At 48.1% G+C, this 25964-nt stretch overlaps 1 protein-coding gene across 6 annotated transcripts in view; it reads right to left on the bottom strand.

Moving 5' to 3' along the window:
- The window catches only part of ARHGEF3 (Rho guanine nucleotide exchange factor 3), a 295453-nt gene that overhangs the window by 250236 nt on the left and 19253 nt on the right, over window positions 1-25964 (bottom strand). For 3 of the 6 annotated variants that reach the window (XM_045807392.2, XM_045807393.2, XM_087866943.1), the window contains exon 2: window positions 9828-9919. The exons of 1 other annotated variant lie outside the window; for it this stretch is intronic. In XM_045807392.2, the coding sequence (XP_045663348.1) occupies window positions 9828-9889 (62 nt within the window). In that variant the 5' untranslated portion in view covers window positions 9890-9919. Of the gene's footprint in view, window positions 1-4117; window positions 4156-9827; window positions 9920-25964 lie in introns of all 6 variants that reach the window. 2 more of the 6 variants (XM_087866946.1, XM_087866944.1) reach the window with 1 other exon arrangement.

Raw genomic sequence — 25964 nt, 5'->3', positions numbered from 1 at the left:
CAACCAAATCCCGAAGTGCCCAGCTGCCTTAACTCTCTACTCCTGTTTCTATGTGTAATTCAGTGGACCAAGGAAGGCCCAGAATTTCAGATAGGGAGTTAGAATCCTGGTTCTGTCACTGACTTGCTGGGCCCTAGGGTTAGACCAGGAATCACAGCCCCTTGTAGCCTCCCCTCCTACCTATGGAAAAGGACAGCAAAGACCACAAAAGAAAGGGGATCGCCAGCCCCAAAGGCACGGACATCAGGTGTTTCTGCCACCATGCATCTGATTGCCCGTCTGTGGGTAACAGTACTTGGCCTTCCCAGTCATCCTCCCTCTCAGTCCAAGGATTCAGATAAGGCTGATCTTATCCCCCAACCCTCGAGGTCCAGAAGACAGCGTGTGTCCCAAGCAGAACAAAAATGAGTCTACTTGGGAAGTCTTGTTGGAACAAGTGGGAATGATAAACTCCCAGTCCACGGCTGTGGGAGAATGTCAGCCTGGAGCTTCTGGGCAGTATCATGTAAAGGAAGCCTTCCTGGGAATGAAGCCAATACAGAAGAAAATGGAGCCAAGAGAAGGAAAGAGTAAGAGCAAGGCCTAATAACACTGAGCCCCTGGATCCAGCTATGCCTGAAGCTAGCTGCTCTTGGGCTGTCCATTTATATGAACCATATATCCCCTTAATCCAGGCTGAATTGCGTTTCTGTCACTTGGAACAACAACAACAAATCCTGACTAATGGAACTGTTGCATAGAATCTCAAGAACTCTGAGCTACAAGGGGCACTGGAGGCCATCCAACCAGAGTGCTTTGCACATATCAGCATTCAGTAGCGGTTTGCTGGCCTAACAAATTAATGATTTGTTCATCACTCCAGTTCTGACTTCTCAAACTGAAGTAAAGCTATCCTCTGTTGACATTATTCTAAACCGCAGGGTAAACCAACTGCTTCTTCACGGAGCAATAATTCAAATGATGGCAAGTAGCTTGAAATACTTTTTTATTAAAAGAGATACAGAGCATAACCAAATGTGGCTCACTCCAGGAAGGTAAGGGTGGGTTAATATTAGGGAAATCTATTTATATAATTTACCTCATTATCAGGATCAAGAGGAAAAACACACATGTCTCCTTAGATGCTAATCTTGTTAAATTTCAACATTTATTCTTGACTTAAAAAAAAAAAAGTCTCTTAACAAAATAGGAATAGAGAGAAGCTTCCTTAAGAGATAGACAGCTTAAACTGAGAGCCAGGACTCCTACCGATGTCAGTATAACGTAAAAATGACCCAAGATATCACCATTGTTAAACATTATTCAGGAAACATTTGCCATCCTAATCAGGCCAATAAACAAACAAAGTTTTACCAATTGGAAAGGAAGAAGCAAAATTCCATTAACTTGCAGATGATGTGATTATGTGCCTAGAAAAATTCCTCCCCACAAAAAAATTAAATAAGCTCTAAAAAACTATTAGAACCAGTAAGACAATTGTACTATATTAGTCAACATTAATAAAATACATTATTAATCAATAGCTTTCCTATATACAAAAAACAAAACAAAACTAAAACAAGAAAACGTAAGTGATTTTTCTAAAACACATGCCTTCTCGCACTCTTGTTTCAGCTCCCTGTTTCGTTCCCTGTCCTTACAGAACCTAAACTGAACCGCAGGGCAGGGACTCTGTTAGAGGTGATCTGGCTCCTGCCTGTGCTGGTCCCCGGTAGACACCCCCGAGCTCAGCACAGCGCCGGGCACACAGCGAGCCTCCATCAGTTCCTGTCCCAGAAGACACTGGCTTGTGCTTGGACTGCACACAGGTGGGACAAAAGCCACATTCAGCTCTAGTCCCAGCCGCAGCCCTGGGGAAAGTCTTCACCTGAGGTCCTATGCTCTCTTTCCACCTAGAGCACAAACGCCTCAAGCCTCTCCCCACCTACATGCTAGCAGAACACCCCAGACAACAGCAGTACCTTGTCAATGCATCTTGATAATTCTGTGAGCCCAGTGAGCACTTCAACCATTGGGGGTCCACACACACACACACACACACACACACACACACCCTGCCCAGCCTCCCCGGCTCTCCAAACTCGATTCTCCGCCCTTGGAGTTGAAAAGGTTGATTTACCTCCAGGGAAAGGGCCAGACTCTAGCCTGGAAGGAACTGCCTATCTGATTCCCCAGGAGGGAGACTGCCACACATGGTCTCCACCAGCAAGGGCTCAGCATCAGGACCGAGGCTGCCTTTCACCCAAGACCCGTCCTTCCATAGACTGGGGGTTGGATGACTTCCATAAATTGGGTTTCCCGGTACCACCTCAGAGTGTTGTGCCCATTCGAGTGCCCTTCGGTCTGAGTGGTTTTAAACATTCCCCAAGTACGCATGGTGTGCCAGACCCTGCTAGGCCCTTCCTTAATCTCTTCTTGTCCTATGTCTTATATTCTTGAGCTATGACTTATATTCATGTGTCCTTCTATACTATAAGCAAGGTCCACATCTGACTGTATCCCCCCGGGTGTCTGAAAGGCGTGCTGAGCACGTGAACAGTACTCAAATAATTGCTCACTGGTTTCCTTAAGCGATCAGCATATGGGGGCACCTGGGTGGCTCAGTCCCTTAAGCCTCTGCCTTTGGCTCATGTCATGATCCTGGAGTTCTGGGATCGAGCCCCCGTCGGGGGTCCTTCCTCAGCGGGGAGCCTGCTTCTACCTCTGCCTGCCGCTCCCCCTGCTTGTGCTCTCTCTCTCTCTGTCAAATAAATAAAAAATCTTAAAAAAAAAAAAAGAGAGATCGGCATATGTTAGGGACACTTACAGGAATGTAGAGGGCATGCGTTCTGACAGCTCTTCCTTGGTTCTGTAGTTAGTGGGAGAATGATTTAGGGACTGAAAACAGACTCATGCCATGTGCTTGGTGTTGACCAGGTGCTGAGTAACCGAACTAGGCCCTGCTTACCACACTGAACCTCCACATCGACTTTCAGACCTAACCACCACTGTTATCCACCTCTCACGGATGGCAAACCAGGACTTGGGAAATGTCAAAGATTGAGCCAGGATTGTCACTACCTCCCCCAACACCCTCCTGGCAGTTCCCCTTGTCACTGGGGCCACCCTATTAGAAGGAGACCGCCGGGAATTAGGACATGCTGATGGGCTCCCATGATTAGAATGCCCACCCTCTGCACCTCATGGGCTGTCCTGGCTGAAGCTCAGTCCCATGCCTGGGGCAGACACAGCAGTGCCTCCCAACCCCACAGCACTCTGTTGGGGGGCTCTGAGTTCCTGTCTGCAAAGAGAAGGTAAGACGAGGGTCCCAATCATATGAGAAGCAGATGGGATGGTGAAAAGGCTTTCTCCCCTGAGCCAGTCAAAGACAGGTTTAAGTCTGAGCCCTATAGCCCTATAATTACCCGTGACATTAGGTCAGGTACTTAAAACCTTGTTTCCTCATCTGCAAAATAGAGGCAAACAATGTGTCTTTTGCTCAGTCTCTGTGATGTCTGGAGCCAATGTATATAAAAAGCCCTTTTAGGGGTGCCTAAGGAATGAGCAGATATTGTTATAATTTGCCATGTAGAGGGTTAGCCAGGGCCACTAGAGAACAGAGGGGCTTTTTCAGTGTCTTCATGGCCCATCTTCCAAGACCTGTCCTAATCAATGCCTTTGGCCAGTACAAGGACAGATAAGCACTTGGTTTGGTGAAAAAACCGTAACAAAGCAGAACTTGAGGTTCAGGAACTCGAGTCTATGTCCTGGCTTTTTCGGTCCTTGCTAGAGGACCACGGTCTAACCCTTTGTTTCTCAAAATCTCAGTTCCTCCTCTGTCAAATAACATCATCTCCCTTAAGCGGTCTTCATGTGTCTCAAAAAAGATCATGTGTACCGATTAAATTACTTTAACAATAACCCAGTAAGCTGTCTATGAGGTTATGCACACGAATGTAATAAGGAGCCTGTTCTGTTTTCACATTTATTCAACAAATATTTAATGACTGCTTTATCCCACGCCCTGCCCCGAGGAATCAGCGAGAAGAAGACACACAGGCCCCATGCGCCCTCATGGGGTTTTAAACAGTTGTTTTACACAATATATGGAAATTTTTAGGTTTGAAAGGAAACTCACCCATCAATCGACCCCTTTCTTTGAAGCCAGTGAGGAATCTGAGAGAGAAGTAAAGAAACACACCCAAGGTCACACAGCCAGGAAGAGGACAGTGTCTGCACAGGAGAGTTTCTGCCTGAATAAAATTCTTAAGAAGATACCGCTTATTCTCAACTCACTCACCAAAAGGCTTATAAACGAATTGGAAGACTCGTTCCACCTTTTGCCTCCCATACTGTTTTAAAGTCCCTAATGAAAACAAACAAACAAAAAACCAAACCAAAAAAAACACTTAAACGATTCAAATCCAACATCTATGTTGGCACATCACTAAAGCTCTGGGAGGAAGCTTCGAGATTTCCCAGCCCAGCGTGTCCCCAGGGTGATCTATGCAACAGCAAATGTGGGGGGCCGCACACTCTACCCTCTCCTGAGAGGCCCTCCATGCACACTGACCTTTTATAGGCTCTGTTGGATCCTGCGAGAAAGGCCACATTTAAGTGAGCTTAAGTCAGAAATACCCAAACAAGTTTGGCGACAGGCCCCATTTTCCCCTGCAAAGTCTACTGATGTTTGGAAGATACCATATCCTAATGAGCAGACTGTGGGAAATACTGAGAGGATCTCTATGAAGAGAGTGAAGTGCTTTGCCCAAAGTCACAGGGCTGGTGAGTCCAAGAGCTCAGGCTAGAGCCTCATGTCAGGAGAGGTTACATTCTCCCTTTGGGTTCCCAGCTTCTCAAGGTCAGCAGCTGAATTTCTGGAGGGTGGAGAAGTGGAGCGGGCCCCACACAGGCCTGTGGGCAGTGAACAAAGAGCTCATAAAAATCAGTGACCAAAACAGCTCCAGCCTAAGGACAAGATGGAAGCTGATAAGGGGATCAAGAGAACGACAAACGACAAGCAGCAAACCTAACCTGTCTACAGGTGAGGGCTCTCAACCATGCTACAAATCAGTTACCCCTGAGCACGAAACCGAACACTACTCTGGGGGCAAATCTCAGTTGGGGATACAGTTCTTCATGTCCCCATCTACAAATTACTGTTTTCTGGCCAGTTCAGGCCACCAAAGCCGCTCACGGGCTGAGAGCCTACTGTGTGCTGGGCCCTGCGCCAGATGTGGGTATTCCTGCACCAGGCAAGGCCCACCTTCCAGGAGAGTAAAGTCAAGCAGAGCGGGCCCAAGGGACATGCTCAAGACACACTGAAATACATGAGTGAGCCAGGGAAGATCTTTATTTTCATAAAGAGACATGCATTTGTACAAGCTGAGAGTGAAAGGACTTTATAATTCCTTATATGAGCATTTTTCCAAAGTGCTTATGGCTGCTAAGCAGTGAAGGTATACTGACTGACCGACCCACCAACTGACTGACTGACTGACTGACTGAGTGGATGAATGAATGGATGAATGAATGAATGAATGAATGAATGAATGAACGAACGAACGAACAAACACACACACTTAAACCTTTCCGTTTCTCTGGCATGGGCTAAGTCCTAACCATCCACCCATGTCACCAGCCCATTTCCAGGAAGGATTTACAAAAAGAGTAAGGACTTCTGCCCTCAAAATTTTCCTCTTTGAACATCAGAAATTCCACGTGCCTAACTCCACTGCAGCACAGCTGAGAAACTGAGGCCCAGAGAAGCAATACCCATCCACAGTCACCGGTGACAGCAGACAACTGAACTCCCCAGGGGCTTAAGCTTCTAGAAATCCTGCATTCTTGTGAGTCAGCCCCTAGACCCAGAAGTGGTGAGTCATGGCTGCTCAGTCAACAAAGGCTATAGGGAGCGGTCTCCTCAGTAAAGTCACAAGGTTAAAAGACAAAACGCCCACAAAGCACTGGAGCAAAACCATGTTCCCACAGAGGGCAGTGTGGTCTGTGGGGAGGGTCTCCAGGGAGCCACTCTCCTCAGGAAAGTAGGGTGAGCCCCCGGAGAGTTGAGTCCTTCTCTCTGGCTGGCTTTGTCACATCACCTCACCTCAGCGACCTGTTGTCACTACTCCACCCCCTACACTCATCAGTCCAGAAACATTAGTGAGCACCTACTGTGTGCCACACCTGGGGAAATGATAGTGAGCAAAACAGGTAAGATCTGACCCCCCAGAATTCACAGCCCAGTCAGTGAGGCAGACACTAAAATATAAACAGAGGATGAGAATTTGTGTCAACTGATCACCATTTCTAAAACACAAATCGGGGCGCCTGGGTGGCTCAGTCGGTTGGTCATAGCCTCAGGGTCCTGGGATTGAGCCCGAGCCCCGCCTCGGGCTCCCTGATCAGTGGGGAGTCTGCTTCTCCCTTTGTCTCTGCCCCTCCCTGCACTTGTGCTTGCTTGCTCGCTCGCTCTCAAATAAATAAATAAATAAATCTTTTTAAAAATGAAAATAAAACACAAGTCTAGCCCTATCAGCTTCCTGATAAAAAATCTTCCTAGGTTCCTCACCCTATGTAAGAATAAAAATAAATAAACATGAAAACAGCCACCTTTATTGGGTGTTTACTATATGACAAATACTTAACTGTGATTAACTCAAGACGTGCCCCAACAACTCACTGCAGGAGATCCTATTATTATCCCCACTGACCAATGAAGAATTACTTTTCCACCTAACCACTGCTCATAGTGTGTACCTCCTGCCCCACCCCCGACTCCGGATCCTCTAAGAACTCACCTTACCCATCTTTCTGTGTCTGGCGCACAGGCAGTATTCAATAAATGCCCACTGAATGAATAATCAACTGATGGATCAATGGGTACGTTTCCTTCAAGGCCTTATTGGCCGATCAGCTCAATTTTTGGAACATGCGCTGATCAGGGTTCTAATAACGACACAAGAGGTAGCTGTGATTGTACGTACAAAGAGCCAGAGCCAGACCCGGGACCGAGCCCGAGGCTTGTCTCTGTGTGAACTCGGACAATCACATCATCACCCGAGGCCAGACTGCTTAAAACTACTGATGAAGAAGCGAGAAATTATAATCATGAGCCTAGGATCATCTGGGTCTAAATTTGCACGTCTCTGAAACATCATGGGAGGGGACTCCAGGAAGGCCTCTGGAATTGCACACTGCCTGCTTTTACAATGAGATCTAAACTTATCATTTTAGAGTAGATTGGGCCTATGGGGGCAAGTGACACACTTCCTTCCACAGCTCAGTGGGTGTATTTATCCTAATAAAGCAGATTTACTCCAATGACAAAGAATGCACAACCTGGTGTTAAAACAAAACAAAACAAAAAAAAACACACACACAAGCCTGGGGTGCCTGGCTCAGTCGTGTGACTCGAACTTGGGGTCGTGAGTTCTAAGACAAAAGAAAAGAAAAGAAAAGAAAAGGAAAAAAAAAAGAAAAAAAAAAAAAACCAAGCCCAAATTGGAGTCATTTGCTCCCCCACAACAGCAAATCAAGACTTCATTACAGTTTCACCCTAACCCAGGAAGGTGACCTTTTACGAAGTCAACCTGAAATTTTCTCATCAGCACTAATGAGATCATCTGCAAGATGAAAACCCTGCCTTTCCCTCCCTAACCCAAAAAAGGTGTCTTAGCCTGAAACAATCTTTTCTTTTGCTAATAACTTCCTTGCCCCACCCTCCTTCCTATAAAAGCCTTCCTAACCCCTAAATCTCCTCAGAGCTTGGTTCTACCTGCCCAGGTGATGAATCGCTTAATAAAAGTCAATTTGATCTTCAAATTTACTTGGTTGAATTTTGTTTTCTCACACTAGAAAACCCCTTTCCAGAGAAGCATTGTGGACAAACTCAGTTGAGGCTGTCACCCCAACTGGACCCCAGAACAGAGGGGCTGATGATACACAGAGGCCTATGTTCACGTGCCGCCTGGGGACAAAACCTAAAACCGAACTCTCAGCTCCCACCTCTCCTCTGGTTAGGCCACGGATGTGGAATAACAACCAAGTGTGGCCAAGGCAACAGCAAACATGGGTGTGATGGCCCCACAGCTCCGTCCTCAAGGAGAACTCAATGTGGGTCTGTTTGCCACTGCAAGTGAGAGCAACGCTAGGAGTTGGAGCTCCAAGGCAAGATAGGGTTTTGTTGTTTGGCTTGGTTTTGAAGAACTTCTGTCCTAATGTTGCCTAATGGCCATAATGAGGGTAAGAACACAACTCCCTATCATAGAGGGCCGTGTGAGAATTAAATGAGATACGTCAGCCCCGTGATCCACACAGCCTGACACACAGCATCTTCTCAGATGGTTTCCGTTGATGATGGTGACGATGCTGGTGACGACGGGTGGTGGATGGAACCACCTGAAGTAGGAAAATCCAACCAAAAGCTCTTCAAAACCAGGAGTCAAGAGGGAAGCAGGTAATCCTGTGACACACTGTCCTGGAGAAGCATGCTTGGATACTTCTCAGAAGAGACAACGAAGTGGTGCCCACTTCCAGATATGACCAGGACCGCCCAGATGTCCTGGGCCTTGGGATAGGTCCCTAGGTCCCTCTGAGGACAGAGGCTCACCATCTGCCATTGGGAGATGAAACTAGGTAACAGAAAGACTTGAAGAGATGAACTTCCCCAGAGTAAAGAGAAGGGGGAGGAAATGACAACCATAGAGAGATACCATTGTCCACCCAACAGACCAGCAAAAATGGAAGAGCATGAAGAGCTGAGGTGCAGCTGGAGGGCAGGCTAACAGGAGATTTGGCACCCTGTTGACAAGTGCTCTTTAGAGAATGACTTGGCAATATTTAGTAATATCTTAAATGTATACACAGGATGACACAACAATTCCACTACTTAGTGACTTCCTAAGAGAACTATCTGTCCATGTGTGCAGGAGGCACATACCAGAAAGTGCCTCCCAGCACTATATAAGGGCAAACAATGGGACCCACCACCTACAAGAACATGGCTCAATAAACAGTGGGACTCTTACACCATGCATACACTATTCATTTTGTAGCAGATAAAAGGAAGATTCTCATGTACTGTCTTGAAAACATTTTAAGACATATCATTGAATTTTTTTAAAAGGTTACAAAATAGAGCAATAAGCATAGTATGACTGCCTGTATCAAAAGAACAGAAAGGAAAAAAAGTAGGAAAGAAAGAATGGCTTTTTTTCTCTGTATGGAAGCACCTAGAAATAGTTCTGGAAGGAAATGCACAAAAGTAGATCATAGTAGTTACTTCTGGGAAAGGCAGGTGTGGAGTGGGGAAGCTGGGAATGAAATTGGGGGAGGGTGTGTCACCTATTTTTAACTAGGAAAAAATATATCTATGCATCTCTTGGGCATTATAATAAAATTAAATGAATACATTTATTTTTAAGAAGAAAAAGAGGAGGTGGAAGAAAAAGAAAGATGTAGCTGCCAAAAGCTAAGGGGCTGTCTTTGCCTTCTCTCAGGGACTGGCCACCAACACATGTAGACATAATCATCTGAGCAAGTGTCCACAGTTTCTAGGAATGAGTATCCATAGCTTTTAGAATCAAATATTTAATTTTATACCACATTAGTTCTATTTATACCAACTCTTCCTTCTAAGTCTTAGAAAAAAATCTCATATACTTAACAAAGGCATCCTCTTCTGGTGTCAGAAATTGAAGAGAGGAAAAGGGGACACAAGAAATTCTGCTATTTCCAACTCTTGATGGCCTCCACTGATGCATACAGACTTAGATGAAGTCCTATATTGCACTTAATTGTTACAAGTGAGAATTTTTGAATTTTTACTTTTTTAAAGATATTTTTACCTTTCCTTGTTTTCTTCCATCCCTCTGAAGACACACTGATTCATTACTGTGGAACTGTCCATAGATACAGCATGGCTGGCTAGGTCTTCTTTCTGAAAGCAAAACAACCAGTATGTATAACCTGCGCCTATTTATGTTATAAACACACAAACAGTTGCATTAAATACATACAAGGGGAAAATGTCAAAGGCAGTCCAGTGTCCATTAAAATCCATTCTCCCTTTCTTCCATAGTTATTCAAGTTTTATCAGGGACTACGTCTCCCCGGTGTCCTTGCAGGTCGGTGTGGCCAGGTATCTAAGTTCCCAATGGAATGAGAGAGGAAAGGTGCCACTTCCCCATCTAGGCCTTAAGACTTGGCACACCTTGTCCACCCTTCTCACTGGCTCCCACTGGCTAGAACTCAGCTCGGACTGTGCAGATGATAACCACACATTTGGAAATAATGGAGCAACAAGATAGAAGGCACCTGGGCCTGTGATTGACTGCGTGGAGCATGACCACCCTCTCACCTTGGAACTACTACCTTAGAGAGAAAGTGCTTTCTTCTTTAAGTCACTATTTTTATTTGATCCTATTTTTATGTCTAGTTAACTCTCATCACAGTTGGCACTATCATTAAATATTCCCTTTGGGGCCCTTTTGAGGGTGAGTTTGGTTACTTGGAGCTTACGATGCACTATGTCTATGGAGACAGGTAAGGCCGAACTATTTTGGTCACAACTTTGGTAAAACCACATGTAATTTAAGGAGTACTCAGTCAATGTCAGATGGACGAAGATGTTAATGAGCATGGAGTGCCTTCTAGTGTGAAGACTGTCAAGAGCAGGGCACCTGGCAGAATGAGGAACACTGGGATCCACAAGTGTGAGTTGTGGCTTTGCTTCACAAAATGACTACAGGAGTGGTAAAATATTCCAATGAACATGATACCCTCATTTAAGGATTGGAGTCTATGCGCTTGAAAGCAACAGAAACTAGGAGAGACACGGATGAGACAGAGAGAGAACTATAGGAGAACATTTCAGTGGGTGGAGGATTCTGCCCACTCTCTCTTCTACCCCCTGAGCCTCTGCCCCAGGTGAGTCTGAGATGGGACGCTGAGCTTCCGTCCTCAGCCTCAGGTACTGCATTCCTCACCACTTGGGGGGGGGGTTAGCATTAAAGCAGATTCTCTTTCTACAGCATGGTCCCAAACCCAAACCAGCTGCTTCATTGGGTGTCAAAGAAAGAAAGAAACAGCCATCAGTTTCAACACTGGAACAACTGGCTGTGCAGACCATATTGAGAGATGGAGTACTGGTCTTCAACATGGTGCCTCCTAGGCAAAGAGGGTGCAGGGTAATTTGGATACCTTTGATCTTCCATGATCTTCCATCATCTTCCATGCTGGTGCATCAGCCTGTTGAGGACCAAATCTGCTTGGCCCAATCTCCCTCCTATTCTCCTCCATCTGCCCCACCATGAGTCTGGCCCTTTTCTGGATCAAAGCACCATTAGGGGGGCACCTGCCCGGCTCATTTGGTAGAGCATGCAACTATTGATCACAGGGTTGTAAGCTCGAGCACCATTCTGGGTGCAGAGATCACTTAAAAAATAAAATCTTTTTTAAAAAAGGCACCATTAGGATAAACTCTCAAATCCAGGCGAGCAGGACTGGATACCTTGGACTCCTGTACCCCAAGGCACTGGAAAGAGTCAGTGTTGGGGAGAATCCCCAGCCATAGTCTCCAATGCTGCTCTTTTATTTAACTTGCAAAGAGCACACCATGAGATATTTTTAGCATCTGGATCCCTGTCTGGGACCACTGCTCTGGCTTCCATCAGAGCTAACTTCATCAGCTAAGGCATGTGCATTACAGAGGGGCCCAGAATAGGGCAAAAGGGAAGATGTGGATCCTGGAATGAGGAGAGATGGAAGGGTAGTGAGACGCAGCCTCGGAGTCTCAGAGGGGCCACCACATCCCCACCATTGCCACTATGAAGGGAGAGGGGAGAAAGCAAGCAGCCCACACCAGAGTCACTTCTGTAGCTGTGAACACCTCAGTTCACCTCAGCTCAGCCTGGAAGCCACATCTGCTCAGTGTACAAGCCCTTCCACAGCACAGTAACTGTTACAAGGGGGTTCGACACCTACAGCCCCAAATTATGCCAACTCTCCTCAAAGCCACATTTCCCGAGCAACTATGAGGGGTCAGAGCCTGCCCTCAAAGGAACCCCCAGCTAGTTCCGGGTCAGGGTTCCAGGTTTCCCCTCCCAGTATCGGAGAAAGTACTCTGTAGACAACCACTAATAAACCACCACCTTCTGCTTGTGGTAAGGGGCAAGGGTTGAGAGTACCCTATTCTGTACCCCAGCCCTGAGAGATACCCAAGGCCAGGCACTGTCACGGACTATTTAATCCATTTCTCACATCAGCCCTGGAAGGCAGATACTGCCTCACTTTACAAATCAGGAAACTGGGCACAAAGAAGTTAAGATTTGGTCAAATGCCATACAGACAACAAAATGCTAAAAATCGATACTTGAACCAAGCATTTGATCTGGGAGTCTGTGCCCCTAACCAGTATATTATAATGTGAATGGTAAAGCTTGGTGACGGCTGAATGAATGAATGAACAAATGATGAATGAATAGTTTCTAAAGCAGTTTCAGGAATGGGGGGCTGTGGGGAGATGGTGTCTCTATAAAGCCCTAGGAGGGTGGACCACGAGCCTGACCTCACCCACCCTGGATGCCAACCAAGTGGGTGATATTCTCAGAACCCCCACCCCAAGACAGTCACTCAGTCCCCGAACACTCTGAGCATTCTGAATCCAGGGTTGCCAACTTCTATAAAAGGAATTTATGAGCTTAATACCATTGTCCCTAATAACCACAGTTATACCTCTGATTCAGCACCTGTGTGCAGGCAGCAAACTCGGGGCTCACACACAGAGGCTTCTCATCTACCCACGGCCCCAAAGGAAAGGCAGGACCAGGCCCATTTAACAGATGGCAAAACCCGACCTCTGAAGGACGTGAATAGCTTGAGGAACAGCGCTTACATGAGGGCAGTTTTCAAACTCTGAGCAGCCAGCTAAACAACACAGGCTTTCCGCCACTGCATGATACCCGCCACTCACCTTGCTCGATCATAAAGTTGCAAAGATAAGTGGTGTTCATATCTGAAGCTGGAAAGTTCTGTATTAATCTAAGGTGACTCAGGATTTCCCATTCCAGTCATTTCCATGGAAGAGAAATTCCACTTCTCCCCAGCTAGAAACTCTAGCACCACCACTTCCTCATTCCTCTCCTCAGCTGGCTGGGTCAGCATTGACCAGCGTTTGCTGAGCACCAACTTCCTGCAAGGCACAACTATGTCCCTTAGACACCAAGCCTGGCTAATTCTTCACTGGAAGATCTCTCTTCTCAGGAAGCACCAAGCGTTGGTGAGGACGTAAAGCAAACACAGCTCTCACCTCTGCTGTTGGTGGGAGCACAAGTGGGTCTAACCACCTTTGAGGACTACAGGAATACTTGCACTTGTTCCTAGATCCATATGTGCACCAAGAGACATTTTCTAGAATGTTCTCAGTAGCACTATGCATAACAGCCATCTCTTAGGTGCCTATTGCTGTTGTAACAAATTACCACAAATTTAGTGGCATAAAACAACACAAATTTATCATCTTATAGCTCTGGAGGTCAGAAATGGGTCTAAAATGGGTCAGCAGAGCTGCATTCCTTCTAGAAACTCTAGAGGACAATCCATTCCCTCGCCCTTTCCAGCTTCTGGAAACCACCTGCATTCCTCCGCTCATGGCCTCTTCCTCCATTTCAGAGCCAACAACCTAGCATCTTTGCATCTCTTCTCTCACCTCTGCTTTGATTTCCATGTCTCATTCTCTGAACCTGACCCTCCCTCTTCCCTCTTGTAAGGATCCTTGTTACAATGGTCCCATCCAGATAATTCGGGATCATCTCTCCGTGTCACAATCCTTAACTAACATTTGCTAAGTCTCTTTGCCACGTAGAGTAACTTAGCCACAGGTATTACCAGTGAATGTTACCTGTGACCGGGGATTAGGTCATGGACATCTTTCAAGGGGCCATTACTTGACCTACCTCAAGCTCCAAACTGGCAGTGACCCCAGTGCTCATCAGCAGTAGAATGAAGGAAATAGAGGGTGGTCATTCACAGCAGTGAGAACAGATGAACTATAGCTACTTACAGCAACAAGGACTGCTCTTCATGAGAAGACACTGAGCCCAAGACACCAAACACAAGAGTGTCTGCCCTATGAGTCTATCTGCAGAAAGCCCAGAACCAGGTCAAACTACCCCAAGCTGTTGGCAGTCTGCCCTATGAGTCAGGACAGCGGTTGTAGTTGGGGAGCAGAGGCTGAGGAGGGTACGAGGGAGCTTCTGGGGTGCTGACCAAGGGTCTGTTTCTTAATCTAGGTGCTGCTTACACAGGCGTGTTCAGTTTGTGACAATCTATCAAGCCAAAATTATGATCTGTGCCCTTTTCTGCGGGTATGTTATGCTTTAAAAAGAAGCTTTAGGAATTTTGTAACAAGTAATTGTATCTACTTAAAGTTTCCCCCCACTCCACCCAAGTTCTCAGTAATCCTCTCAACAGATAAGGATGCTGCAAGTTTGTTTTCTATACATCAATGTAGCCATGCTAAATCCCCCAACTTTGCATCCTACAATTCCAGATCAATAGTTATGAAAATACAATAAATGCATTTATAACTAAGAAGGAGGACGAGGAAGAGAAGCATTAGCTTCTCTCCCTCTCTCATCCCATTTCCACGCCACAGACACCTGTCCTTTCAACTCTGGATGAAGCAGATCCCAGCTGGCCCCTCCACACCCCCTACCCTGGCAATCACTGCCCACCTGACTGGCCTGGAATGTTTCCCTGACACCTTCCACATGGTCCTTCCCCATCCTTCTACCCTTCTGATATGTCCATGGGGAGCACCATCTTCTCCCAGGGGCTCCCCCCAGCTCCTGTAGGACTTGCAATACAAACCACACCATTTGGACTTACTTGCTACTGTCACATACTAACTGTTAGTAGTATCGAGTCCCTTAGTCTAATCTCCCCCCAAAGACTGCAAACGCAAGAACAGAAATCAGGTCTTGTACGTTCAATTCTTACTGATATGAACTTCTTATGCTAATTAAGAATTACTATTAATATTAACAGCCTTTGTTGAGCTGTTAATATCCATACTTCGTATCATGTTCACTGCTCCTCATGCATTATTTCATTTTCTCTTCTCCCACCCAGTGAAGTGGGTGCCATCATGATCCCTCTTTCGAATAGGAGGAAACTGAGGCACAGAATGGCTACTTAACTTGCTGAGGGTCCCAAAGCTCATCACAGGAAGGAGGGATTTGAACCCATCCAATCTGATTTCAGAGCCCATGCTTTTGACCCAGATCCCACTCTGCTTACTTAACGCCCCACCCAAAAGCCAGAGTTAGGTGTATTATTGGTGTTTAATAAGCACTGTGACATGCTTGATCACAAAAAATACATATATATATTTTTTTTTAAAAAATATGTTATAAAACCCTTCACCAGTACACAAATAACAAATCAAGACTCTTCACCAAATAAGATCTTTTCAGCCTCAGATCTCAAGAGGACACACCCTCTGGAGAGATTGGCAGAAGCTAGCATATTCCTTGCTCTGCCCCATGCTTGGCATTCAGGGGGCTTTATAAACATTTATCGGTAAAAAAACAGCCAGAATTTGTCCTCTAGGCTTTTATCAGAATGGGGAGACAGATGGATACTTTTTTTGCTTTTGTGCCTGCCAATCTCAGGGTCAAAGCCAACGTCATAGTTGAAGGATGATTGGACAAACTCAGTCTGTGACCACAAAGTCCCAAGCCATCTGCCCTAGATGACCTCACCTCCTTGATGGCCAAGAATTGTGACCCAGAGGCCTTGGCTAGTACCAAGGCCACCACCCCGGAGGGCTGCTGAGGCCACTACACGGAACCAGAGATAATGACATGAGCCGCCCTGCGGTCCCCTGAATAGCACGTGGCTGGCCCAAGCCCAAGCACTCCTTCCCCTCAAGGCCCGCCCCATGGTCAGGTACCAAGCGGGGCACCAGTGCCGTCCACTCACCCTCGCCCTCTCACAGATCGGCTCCAGTGTCTGTGTGGATACAGAAGAAAGGGCCTGTGCCCAGAAGCATGCAGACTATTGAGAAGACGTTATTTTTAAATGGCTTCCTCTGACGAGGAACATGGGACTGGCTGGAGGTTAAGGTGGGCTTCAGTATATCGGTACCCCTCGCATTTTTACAAAAACAAAAAAAGTGTTTATGCATTTTGGGGGTTATTAAAATTCTTTCAAAGTTTCTTTTAATAAAAAAAATTTATCATTACAGTACAATGTGAGACTGCAGTAATAGAGAGATGTATAGTTACAAGCGGATCAGCACCGACATCAGCCTGAGGGAATCATGGAAGTCTTCTCAGAGGAGGCACTGCCTGGGCTGAGTTTTTTTTTTTTTTAATTAAAGATTTTATTTATTTATTTGACAGAGAGAGACAGCCAGGGACAGAGAGAACACAAGCGGGGGAGTGGGAGAGGAAGAAGCAGGCTCCTAGCGGAGGAGCCTGATGTGGGGCTCGATCCCAGAACACTGGGATCATGCCCTGAGCCGAAGGAAGACGCTTAACGACTGCACCACCCAGGCGCCCCATGGGCTGAGTTTTTAAGGAGGAATAAGAGCTTGCCAGGCCAACAATCCAGGATTGCTCTGGGTGAAGGGCACAGTGTCAGTAATGGCAGGGAGGAAACTGAGGTCTCACGAGTGAGCAGAGGGTAGGGGGAAGTAGGAGGAGGGCTAGAACACCACAGCACCTCTTCTCGGGTGGTTGTGCACTGCCAAGTTAGATGACGTCATCTATGCTGAGGGTTCAGCCAAGAAGAGGCACTCATGAGTGGTTGGCATTAACTACTGTTATTTATAGGTCTACTCCATCCTTGCTGGAGACCAGACTCTGTGGACCTCATGGGGGGGCTGTTGGGGCAAGAATTTGCAAATGAGATCCCCACAACCACCCACTGAGAGACACTCTGTAAACTCAACCACTTGTGTGCCCTCAGGCTTTCCCAGAGCCCCCTAGTGCCCCGCTAGAGCTCCCTCCACACTCCTCCCTCATCCAGTTCCCACCCACGTGTGCACGTGTCTCCCCAACTACGCTGGGTTTCACGACACCCCAACCACGAACACAGTGACAAGTGTAACAGCTGTTGAACGAATGCACAAAGCCAGCTCACCGCACTCCTCCACGCCAATGAAAGATGATGCAGAATCAGGACATTACGGACGCCATCACCACACAGCTGAGGAAATAATCATGGGGAGCCAGCCACCCCAGGATCACAGAAAAATGAGGTTCCAAGAGGCAAAAACCCCACAGGACTCACCTAAGCCCTCAAGTCACTCTATCAAAGGAAGCATATCCTAGAGACCCAGCGACTCAGGTGCCACATCCCCAGACACAAAGTCCAGGTGCCCCAGCGATGAACGGGGGCAGAGGCTGATGCCATTTTCATACTTGCTCCAACAAGTATTTGAACTCCACTCTTGCCCTCGTGCCAGGCGGCCTCCGGGTTCGGCAGCTGGCTCTCCACGTGCCTTAATTACACGGAGAGGCAGAGCTGAGCGCGCCACCGCCGCAGGTAACCGTTCCCGTTCTCCCCGCCTGGATCATGGCTGCTTGTGGGCGTGGCAAGCTTGTTCTGGGAGGAGCGGACAGGGGATGAGGTCAATCCTCAGGGCCTCATCACAAGCCTCCAGTCTCCCCAGTGCCAGATCACATCCCAGGGTCTAGAACGAGGGTTCCATGGGGATACCACCAGTGGTCAAGTTCCGTCCAGGCTGCCTGTCCTTAGACCAAAGGTGTTCTGATTTCAACCAGGGCACCTCCTCTCCCATAGGATTCTTATGCCGGAGGACGTTGTCATACTATAAAATAGTTCCAACACAACAACAACAACAAAGTTTGAAAAACCTCGCTTCATACAAAACCTCTACCACCTGCCTGCCTCTCTCTAGGTCTCTCCGATAATGTCTTTAGTGGACACTTGGTACATTTTCGTTGATGGACAGAGAGCATGCATAGCCATTCACGGAGGACCAACGGTAGGAGGGCTAAGGCACAGGGGTCAGAGCAGTCGGGGTCTCCTGTCCGTGCCGCCTGATAGAGGATGGCCACTGCCCCATCAGAGCCGTCTGAAGGAAGGCATGGGCTGCCCAGGGGTCACCGTGGCCCTCACTGTCCTCCTCACCACAGGCCACAGTGACAGTGGTCTTCCTATGTCCCGGGCACTGCGTAGAGGGCTTCAAATGCTCTGATTCCATTTCACCCTCCCAGAAATGTTGTAAGACTCTTATCTCTTTCTCACAGATGCAGAAACGGACACACAGAGGGGCTTAGGTGACTTGCCAGGCTTCCAGAGCTAGTGAGTGGAAGGGAGAACAAGGGCACACGCACACTGCCCTTCCTCTCCCAAAGAGAAGACCAAATGGGAGATGACAGTCATAGAGAATGGTCCCAAAAAAGGCCTTGGGGCAATTTTCCCAGTTGGGGATAAAACTGGATTCCTTGGGCAGGGGAAGATTTTCTGACCTGTTCCCTCGCCGACCAGGGCATTTGTTAAAATGAACTTCACAGAGCGGACACACATCACACTTGCTAACTCAGCCGGAGGACAGCAGTCCGCTTGCCTCATCATTCATCACCCACAAGGACAAACGCCTCAGTACAGCACACAGCATGCCCAGAGTGGGCTTCAAAACACCTGCAAGGAAGGTGAGCTCTCTTAAAAAAAAAGCCCAACCAGAAATACTGTTTCATGGAATTGTACGTAGCTAGCCACTTGGAGACAATTTAAGATTCATGGGAATCTATGGGGCTCTAATTTAGGGGAGGAGATGAATAAGACCTATCAAGGACCTACTCTGTACCCACATTAAGTCATAAAAGATCCCCATGAGATGCACATTGGCATCCACATGTTACAGAGCAGGAAACGAACTCCAGCTTCAGCAGCTGGGTCAAGCTCCAGCAGGTGGAACGCAACAACAGGGACTGAGCAGCTGGGTCTGTGCACCCCTGGGTCCAGGCCTCCAAACTTCCATTAGCCCAGAGGCTCTGGCACCTGAGTAAATATGCAGCCCGACTCCCCTATAAAATAAAACTCTCTGGCTAAATCTTAGCTCCATCTCTGTGCTCTGACCCCAAGTGTCAGCTAAGAAAACCCTGCAAAGGGGAGGACTAATTGCAGCCTTCTAACCCTGCAGGGAAAATTCTGAAGTTAGTGGGAAAATCCTGCAGAGTCCAAAATTTCCCTGGAAAGCCCCTCAGGAAGGTGCCTATGGAGAGGGGCTCCACCTCCCTCAAGGAGCCCAGAATGGCCCAGAGCCAGAGTAGGTGGCCGTGTGTTCAAATGCACTCCGAGTCGAGTCTGTGGTTAGGACAGACTCACATATGGGGCTGCCCCATGCGAGCTGGGGCACACGGGATGTGGGGCCAGTTTGGGCGACCCTCCAGAACATACCCTCACTTCAATGGAACAGCAGGATTAAACATTTGTTTCTTTTTTCTAAGAGCTTCTAGTTTAGTTCCCATAAGTTAAACACAAGAGAGATGTGATTCCACGATACCATAATTCTGCAATAACATGATCTCCCATTTACTACTAGAACATCTGTATTGCAAATTATAAACACATTCACAACATAGACAACCAACGGAAGCCTTGGGTAATTTGACCTTTGCCACTTAGCAGCTATGAGAGCTTGGAAAGGACTCCTGTGCCTCAGTTTCCCCAACTGTAAAACAGGGGTCATAATGGTGTCTACCTCATGGGGCTTTGTGGGGATTCAATGAAACAGTGCAAGGGAAAAGCTCAGCACAGAGCTTCACAAAGCTTAGCATGCCCTTCCCCTTCATAAAAACCAAAAGGACAAGAAAGCAGAGGGGCTCGTGGAGAGGTCAGCAACTTTTCAGAGGTCCCATGGTGAGTAAGCTCCAGAGCCCACGTCACAGCCAGTGCTGTGGGTCTTGGGGGGCCGGATGTACAGGAGGGGACCTGGCTGGAATGAAGTGGCCCAGGGCAGCTCGGTCTAAGAGCCCAGGGGACAGAACATGCAGCTGCAGGAGCCGGGACGCTGAGCAAACAGGAGGATGGAGTGAAGTGGGGGAAAGCCCTTCCAGAGAATATAAAAATACCTGGTGAGGAACCATTCCAGACCCACCCAGAAGGCAAGACTATACAGGCAGGGAGATGTCAGGAGGCAATAAATCGCCACCTCGGTCACAGTCACAAAGAAGACAGTGACCTGAGTGACGGTCACCCTGGATGGAGGAGCCTTGGAGCATTCCACCCCTCCTGCCAGCCCAGACAGGGTCAGCCCACCCAGCACCGTCCTCCCTGACCCCCAGACTTTGCAAGATCCCCTCCAGGACTGCAGATCCCTACCCTTCCCCTCCAAGAGGCACACACCCACAACACACACAAGAGACGACAGCCAGGAATGAGCAACCTGGAGCCGGGCCAGCGAAGTCACATGTCCAGCAGTGGCCTGGCTCTGCCTACCGAACATTCACTCACTGCTCGGCCGAGAATGAACCAGGAAGGCCCCTCTGACATTGTAATGGGACCTCTATCACACAGCAGCCTCACACAGGTCAAGAATAAGACTGCCCCTTCCACAAAACCCATCTGGAGATCTGCAGGCAGCAAGGAGATAGGAATGAAGGAGACCCTTCCATGTGGTGATAGTCACTCCCCTGTGTCCAGGGAGGAGTGGACAAAGGAAAGGGGCAGATGCTTCCGGGGGCAAAGCCTGGCATTTGAGCCCTGCTCTCTGCTGGGGTGAGAACAGCTGTTCCCCATCACTCCCCTCCCAAGGGGCTGGCAAGGGAGCATGAGACCACAGCCCTAAGCAAATCTGGAGGCATAGGCTCCCACGTTGTTGGGACATCAGCTGTAATAAAGACATTTGCTCGCCCTCATGTAAGTTTTGGTGGCAGCAGAGGGACACTTGAATTCAAAACAGCAGGACGTTTTAATTCCTACTAATTGTAGAAGGGGAGCAGCTGCTGCCACTACCCAGAAACTCCACCTGGTGACCTGGCACCCAGAAAATCCACCTCACCCAGCAGGCCGGATGTGCCAGGGCATGTGGCTGAGGACAAGGGCCTTGCGTTTCCATGATAGAGTCATAGGCTGTCAGAGCCAGGAGGACCCACAGCCCTCAGAACCCACAGGTGTCTTGACTCAGCAAAGCACAGAATTGTGCGTTCACAGAATCATGCTCGCCCGAGCTCAGGCCTTCTGAATCAGTCTCCAAGGCTGGGCCTGGGAATCTGCACTTTAAAGGACGCCCCCACCCCCACCCCCGAATCAGTCCAGACTGCTGGGTTTAACTGTTGGATGTCAAGGCCATCTCGTTGATGGTTCATCCATTCATGCGTCTGTTGACTCTAGGAGCATTTACCCAGGGTCACCCGTAAGACACAGTTCCTGCCATTCGGGGAGCAGCTGGGTTCACCTGGGGAACTTTTCAGAAATGGAGCTGACCAGGCTCCACCACCTGTGATCTGGATTCTGAGGGACTCAAAATCCAGTGGAAAAACCAAAGCAAGGCCTGACACGGAGAAGGATCTGGAAATTGATAGCTAGGCAGGAGGTTCTGACCGAGGAGCGAGGCTGCACTTGGCTTCATGGCATAAGGGAGGGAAGATCTTCCCCAGCACCCACTGCACACCAGCCCCCTGACTACTGTTAGCGCTGTGAATATCCACCACAGCCCTGCAAGAGGGCTGTCTTCATCCCCATCAGACAGATGACCGCACAAGGTTTGCAGCAGGGGCAACGACCTGCCCGAGGTCCCGGCGCTGCAAGCCCGGGTTGGGGTTTGAACTCCAGGAGCCAGAGCCCTTGCTCTTTTCATTACCATTCCGTCTCCCTCCTGAGTCCCAGGTTCAGCGAAGGACACCTCTGTCCACCCACACTGTAAATCCAGAGACCTGAGAGGTGACCTTGACCTTTCTCTCTTCTTACCCCTTATGTACAATCAGGCCTGGCCCTTTGTCCTCTACTCCCTTCTCTTGAACTTGACCTTTAACACCATGAACCACCTCCACTAGGACCTGTGATATTTAAAATACAAGCCCAATCAGCCAGGTCACTCCCTGGCTTAATCCTCTGCAAGGCCTCCTCACGGGCGTGGAGATACAAATCTTCCTCCCAGGTGTGCCGCGGGGCCTTCCAGAGTATCCCCTCCCATCCCTCTCATTCCAGCTCCTTCAGCTCAGAGGCCTTCAGCCAACCTCCCAGGAACACCAGAACTCAGTCGGGTCCCCAGCCTCCTCCAGAAAGGCAAGGCCACAGAGCAGGGGCAGCTCTGTCCTGCCCACGGCTGAGCCCCTACAGACACAGTAGGGGTGTGTGTGGTAGGGGAAGGGGGTGTTGCTGATGGGCCATGGGCCTCTGTAGCTGGTCTGAGGCCCAGGTGTGGTGGTAGCAGAGAAGCCAGGCAATCAGCAACTGGACAGACAGGCCAGGGCCAGACTGGGAAAGGAAGGCTGTGAACACCACAGAAAGGAGCTAGGACGTAAGCCTGGGGGCAGCCGAAGAGGCTCTTGGAAGCAGGGGAGTCATACGACCAAATTCGCATGCACACACTCTTGGTAGAGTTGTCATTTTCTCTCATCTCTTTGAAAGGCAATCTGCCGATAACCACCAAACTGTGAACTATGCATGCCCACTGATCCAGGAATCCCAAGTCTATCAAGGATACTCACTGTAACCCTTCTATGCTAGCAAAACACAAACAGTGACCCAACCAGCCAACTGAAGAAGAAACTACAGCAGGACTCGCCTGCTGGATGTGGTTTAGAATTCATAATATTTGCATCTCAGAAAGGGAATATGAAGTGTGTACACTATGTTATGTGAAAAACCAGCAGGGTGAGGTGTAGAAGTCATATTCAAAGACATAAATATCCCTGCAGCTGTGCACGTGACTATTTCTGCCACATACTATACATAGCCTCCTATGCATTCGGGTCAGGTTTGGTCATCAAATGAGTTTGCACCAAACTTTTTTAAAGGCATGCAGGTTTCTGAGGCTTATGCTGTCCCAACCAGCTGGCCCGGAGGCCTGGAAATGAAGCATGTTCTCCCGTCAGAAAGACACCTGTGAGAGCACCCAAGCACAGAGCCAGACCCCCTAGAGCACATGCCCTGGGGCCCCCGAGGGCCATTCAGCTCAGAGATCTGTTCCAACACAGCCACCGGGCTGCCCCAGGTCATCGACAGAACAGACTTTCATTTGTCGCTAAGGATCAGCCCAGGGTGTGGGTGCAGACTGATGTTCCCGGCAGACAAGGGCAGGTTCCGCTTCCTCACTGGATCTTCTCCCACCTAGCCTATAATACCAGCCACCATCACTGTTTAATCCTTGGCTTTGGGGAAAGCTAACCTATGGGCAGGTTCCCTCCTCTTCCAGGTTGGGACAGCACAGGGACTCTGAGGAGAGCACCAGAAAAATGCACCTCTCGTTTAAGCAGCACCACGATTAGGAGAGGCCCACCTTCCCTCTCAAGCGCTGGTCTTTCCTGCCAGGTGAGGCTCATGCCAGGGACCAGAGGTGGGTATCGCTCCTGCGGCAGCGTGAGGGGGAGGACGAGGAGAAATACCCAGGAGAAGCAGCATCACGGGGAGAACTCAGGCCCCGCTCCAGCCTGCCCTGGCCTCTGGCAGTGTTTCAGTTCCCCAGCCTTCCTCCGAAGACTCTAGACAAAGACTATCATGTATTTCCCCCCCAGTGTATGCATCAATAAACTAGTCTGCAGACAAACAACAAATAAAATAGTTTGCAACATACATAAATGACACAAATCTTCAGTGTACAACTCACTCATGTTTGTGAATATTTATACTCCCATGTCATCACCAACCAAATCAAAATATAAACCATTTCCAGCCCCCTAGGTTTCCTCTCGCCCCTCCCCGTCAATGCCCTACCCAAAGGCTCTTTTTCATTGCAGGGTATATTCCATTGCATGGATATAGGATTTGCTTACCCGTATGGTTGCTCATGGACATTTGGATTATTTCCCTGTTTCGGTAATTACGAATAAGCTGCTATGATCATTTGTGTACAAGTCCTTGGGCATTCACATGCACTCATCTCTCTTGGGTATACATCTAGGAGAGCTGCGGCCCGGGGAGCCATATGTCTAGCCGTGGTTGACACCGCCAAAATGGTTTTCCAATGTGGCTGTACCAGTTCCTATCCCTACCAGCAGGGTCTGAAGCTTCCAGCTACTCCATATCTTTAACCACACTTTCATTGTCCGTCTTTTTCATTTAGCCCTTCTGGGCGGATACACAGTGGTATCTCATTGTGGTTAAATTCTTCTGATGACTCCTGAGGTTAAGCACCTTTCCCGATGTTAACTGGTCATTTGGAATCCTTTTTGGTGACATGTTTGCTCAAGTCTTTTGTCTCTTTTATATTGGATTGTCTGTTTCTTATTGGTTGGCAGAAGTTCTTTCTCTATTCTAGAGATGACTCTTTTGTCAGACATAGTATTTCAAACATCTCCCAGACTGCAATTTCTTCTTCACTCTCCTCATAGTGTCTTTTGATAAAGAGTTCTTAATTTTAATCAAGGTTAATGTATAAATTTCTTTCCTTTATGATGGTGCTTTTTGTGATGTTGTCCAAGAAATCTATGCCTAGCCTAATTTTCATTCTTCTCTAGTATCTTCTAGAAGCTCCACTGATTTGTCTTCCACATTTAGGTCCTCAACTCATCTCCAGTTATTTTTATATACATGGTATGAGGCAGCGGAGGCTGGCATGTACTTTAAGTTCCGTCAGCTGTGACCACAAACCAGACACAAGAAGGACCAATTGTTGTCACCCCCAGAGGAATATGTGGCTTCCCAGACAGCCCTGTCCTTTACTGGATCCTGCAGAAGCATCTAATTCTATCTCGCCACCTACAGCCCAACAGAATTCAGACGTACACATCCCTATTGTCTCAGAGAATTTCTGGACACAAACCATATACAAAGCACTCACATCTCAGGGGAAGTTTCCACAAATTCCCACAGTCCATTCTGACAATTGTATGTAGGTCAAAATCCTTTCTAAAAAGCAAAACGGTAAAAAACAAAATGCAAAATGGTGAAGTAGGAACATGCATAAAGACAATGTCAGATAGCACCTGGCTGTCAGATCTGCTGGGCACCCGCCCTCTGCATCTACAGGCTGGAGGTTAGGGAGGCCACAGGATATGACCAGACATAGCCCCTGTGATTGCCATGCTCTCGGCCTGGGGAAGGAACCAAGAAAACATGGGGGAAGAGAAAGTAAACAGGAAGAAGCACTGAGGGGAGTTCTCCCTTGTAACATCTGAGCCAAGACCTACGTCTGCCAAGGAGCTGGCCCTGAGAGAAGAAGGCGTAAGAGCATTCTGGATGGAAGGGATGGCAAATTCAAGGGCTGAGAAAGAACAGAGATTAGGATCTTGCTAGAAGGCATGACAGGGAGTGGCAGAGTGTGTAGGTGAAGGTAAGAAAAAGTTTGGATTTTTTTCTAAGCAGAACTGGAATCCACTGGAGGATTTTGCTACATCTCAGCTATGCCCTTGAATACGCACCACACAAGTTCTCTAAGAGGACGAAGCGCATTCAGTCAACTCTGAAACCCTTCCATCACACTGCAGTTCAGCCAGGCAAAGACCCACACAGACTGCTCTCAGCCTTGAACATGCCGGTATACGTGTGCACACGTGTGCACACACACACACACACACCCCTGCCCCCTTGGTGATACCTCAAGCTGAGGACCCTCAGTTCCTCCTCCAACCCTGGGTGGGACGGTGTCTACACTGCAGACTTTTGCGTCTCTGCTCATGATTTCTCAGCACTTACACCAGCTGTAATTGTACTTGCATTCATGTGACAGTTTGGTTAAGATCTGTTTCCTGAATGACACTACTGACTCCAGAAGGGCAGTGTGAGCTTGTCTTGGCCACCAAGGCTTCCCCAGCACCTAGCACATGGGCTGGCCCAAAATAAGTGCT

The sequence above is a fragment of the Ursus americanus genome, chromosome 14 (genome assembly GCF_024610735.1).
Source record: "Ursus americanus isolate L20-20 chromosome 14, mUrsAme1.1.p, whole genome shotgun sequence".
Taxonomy (NCBI): domain Eukaryota; kingdom Metazoa; phylum Chordata; class Mammalia; order Carnivora; family Ursidae; genus Ursus; species Ursus americanus.
The sequence above is the reverse complement of the archived record's forward strand: the minus strand, read 5'-3'. Positions and strand labels throughout refer to the sequence as shown.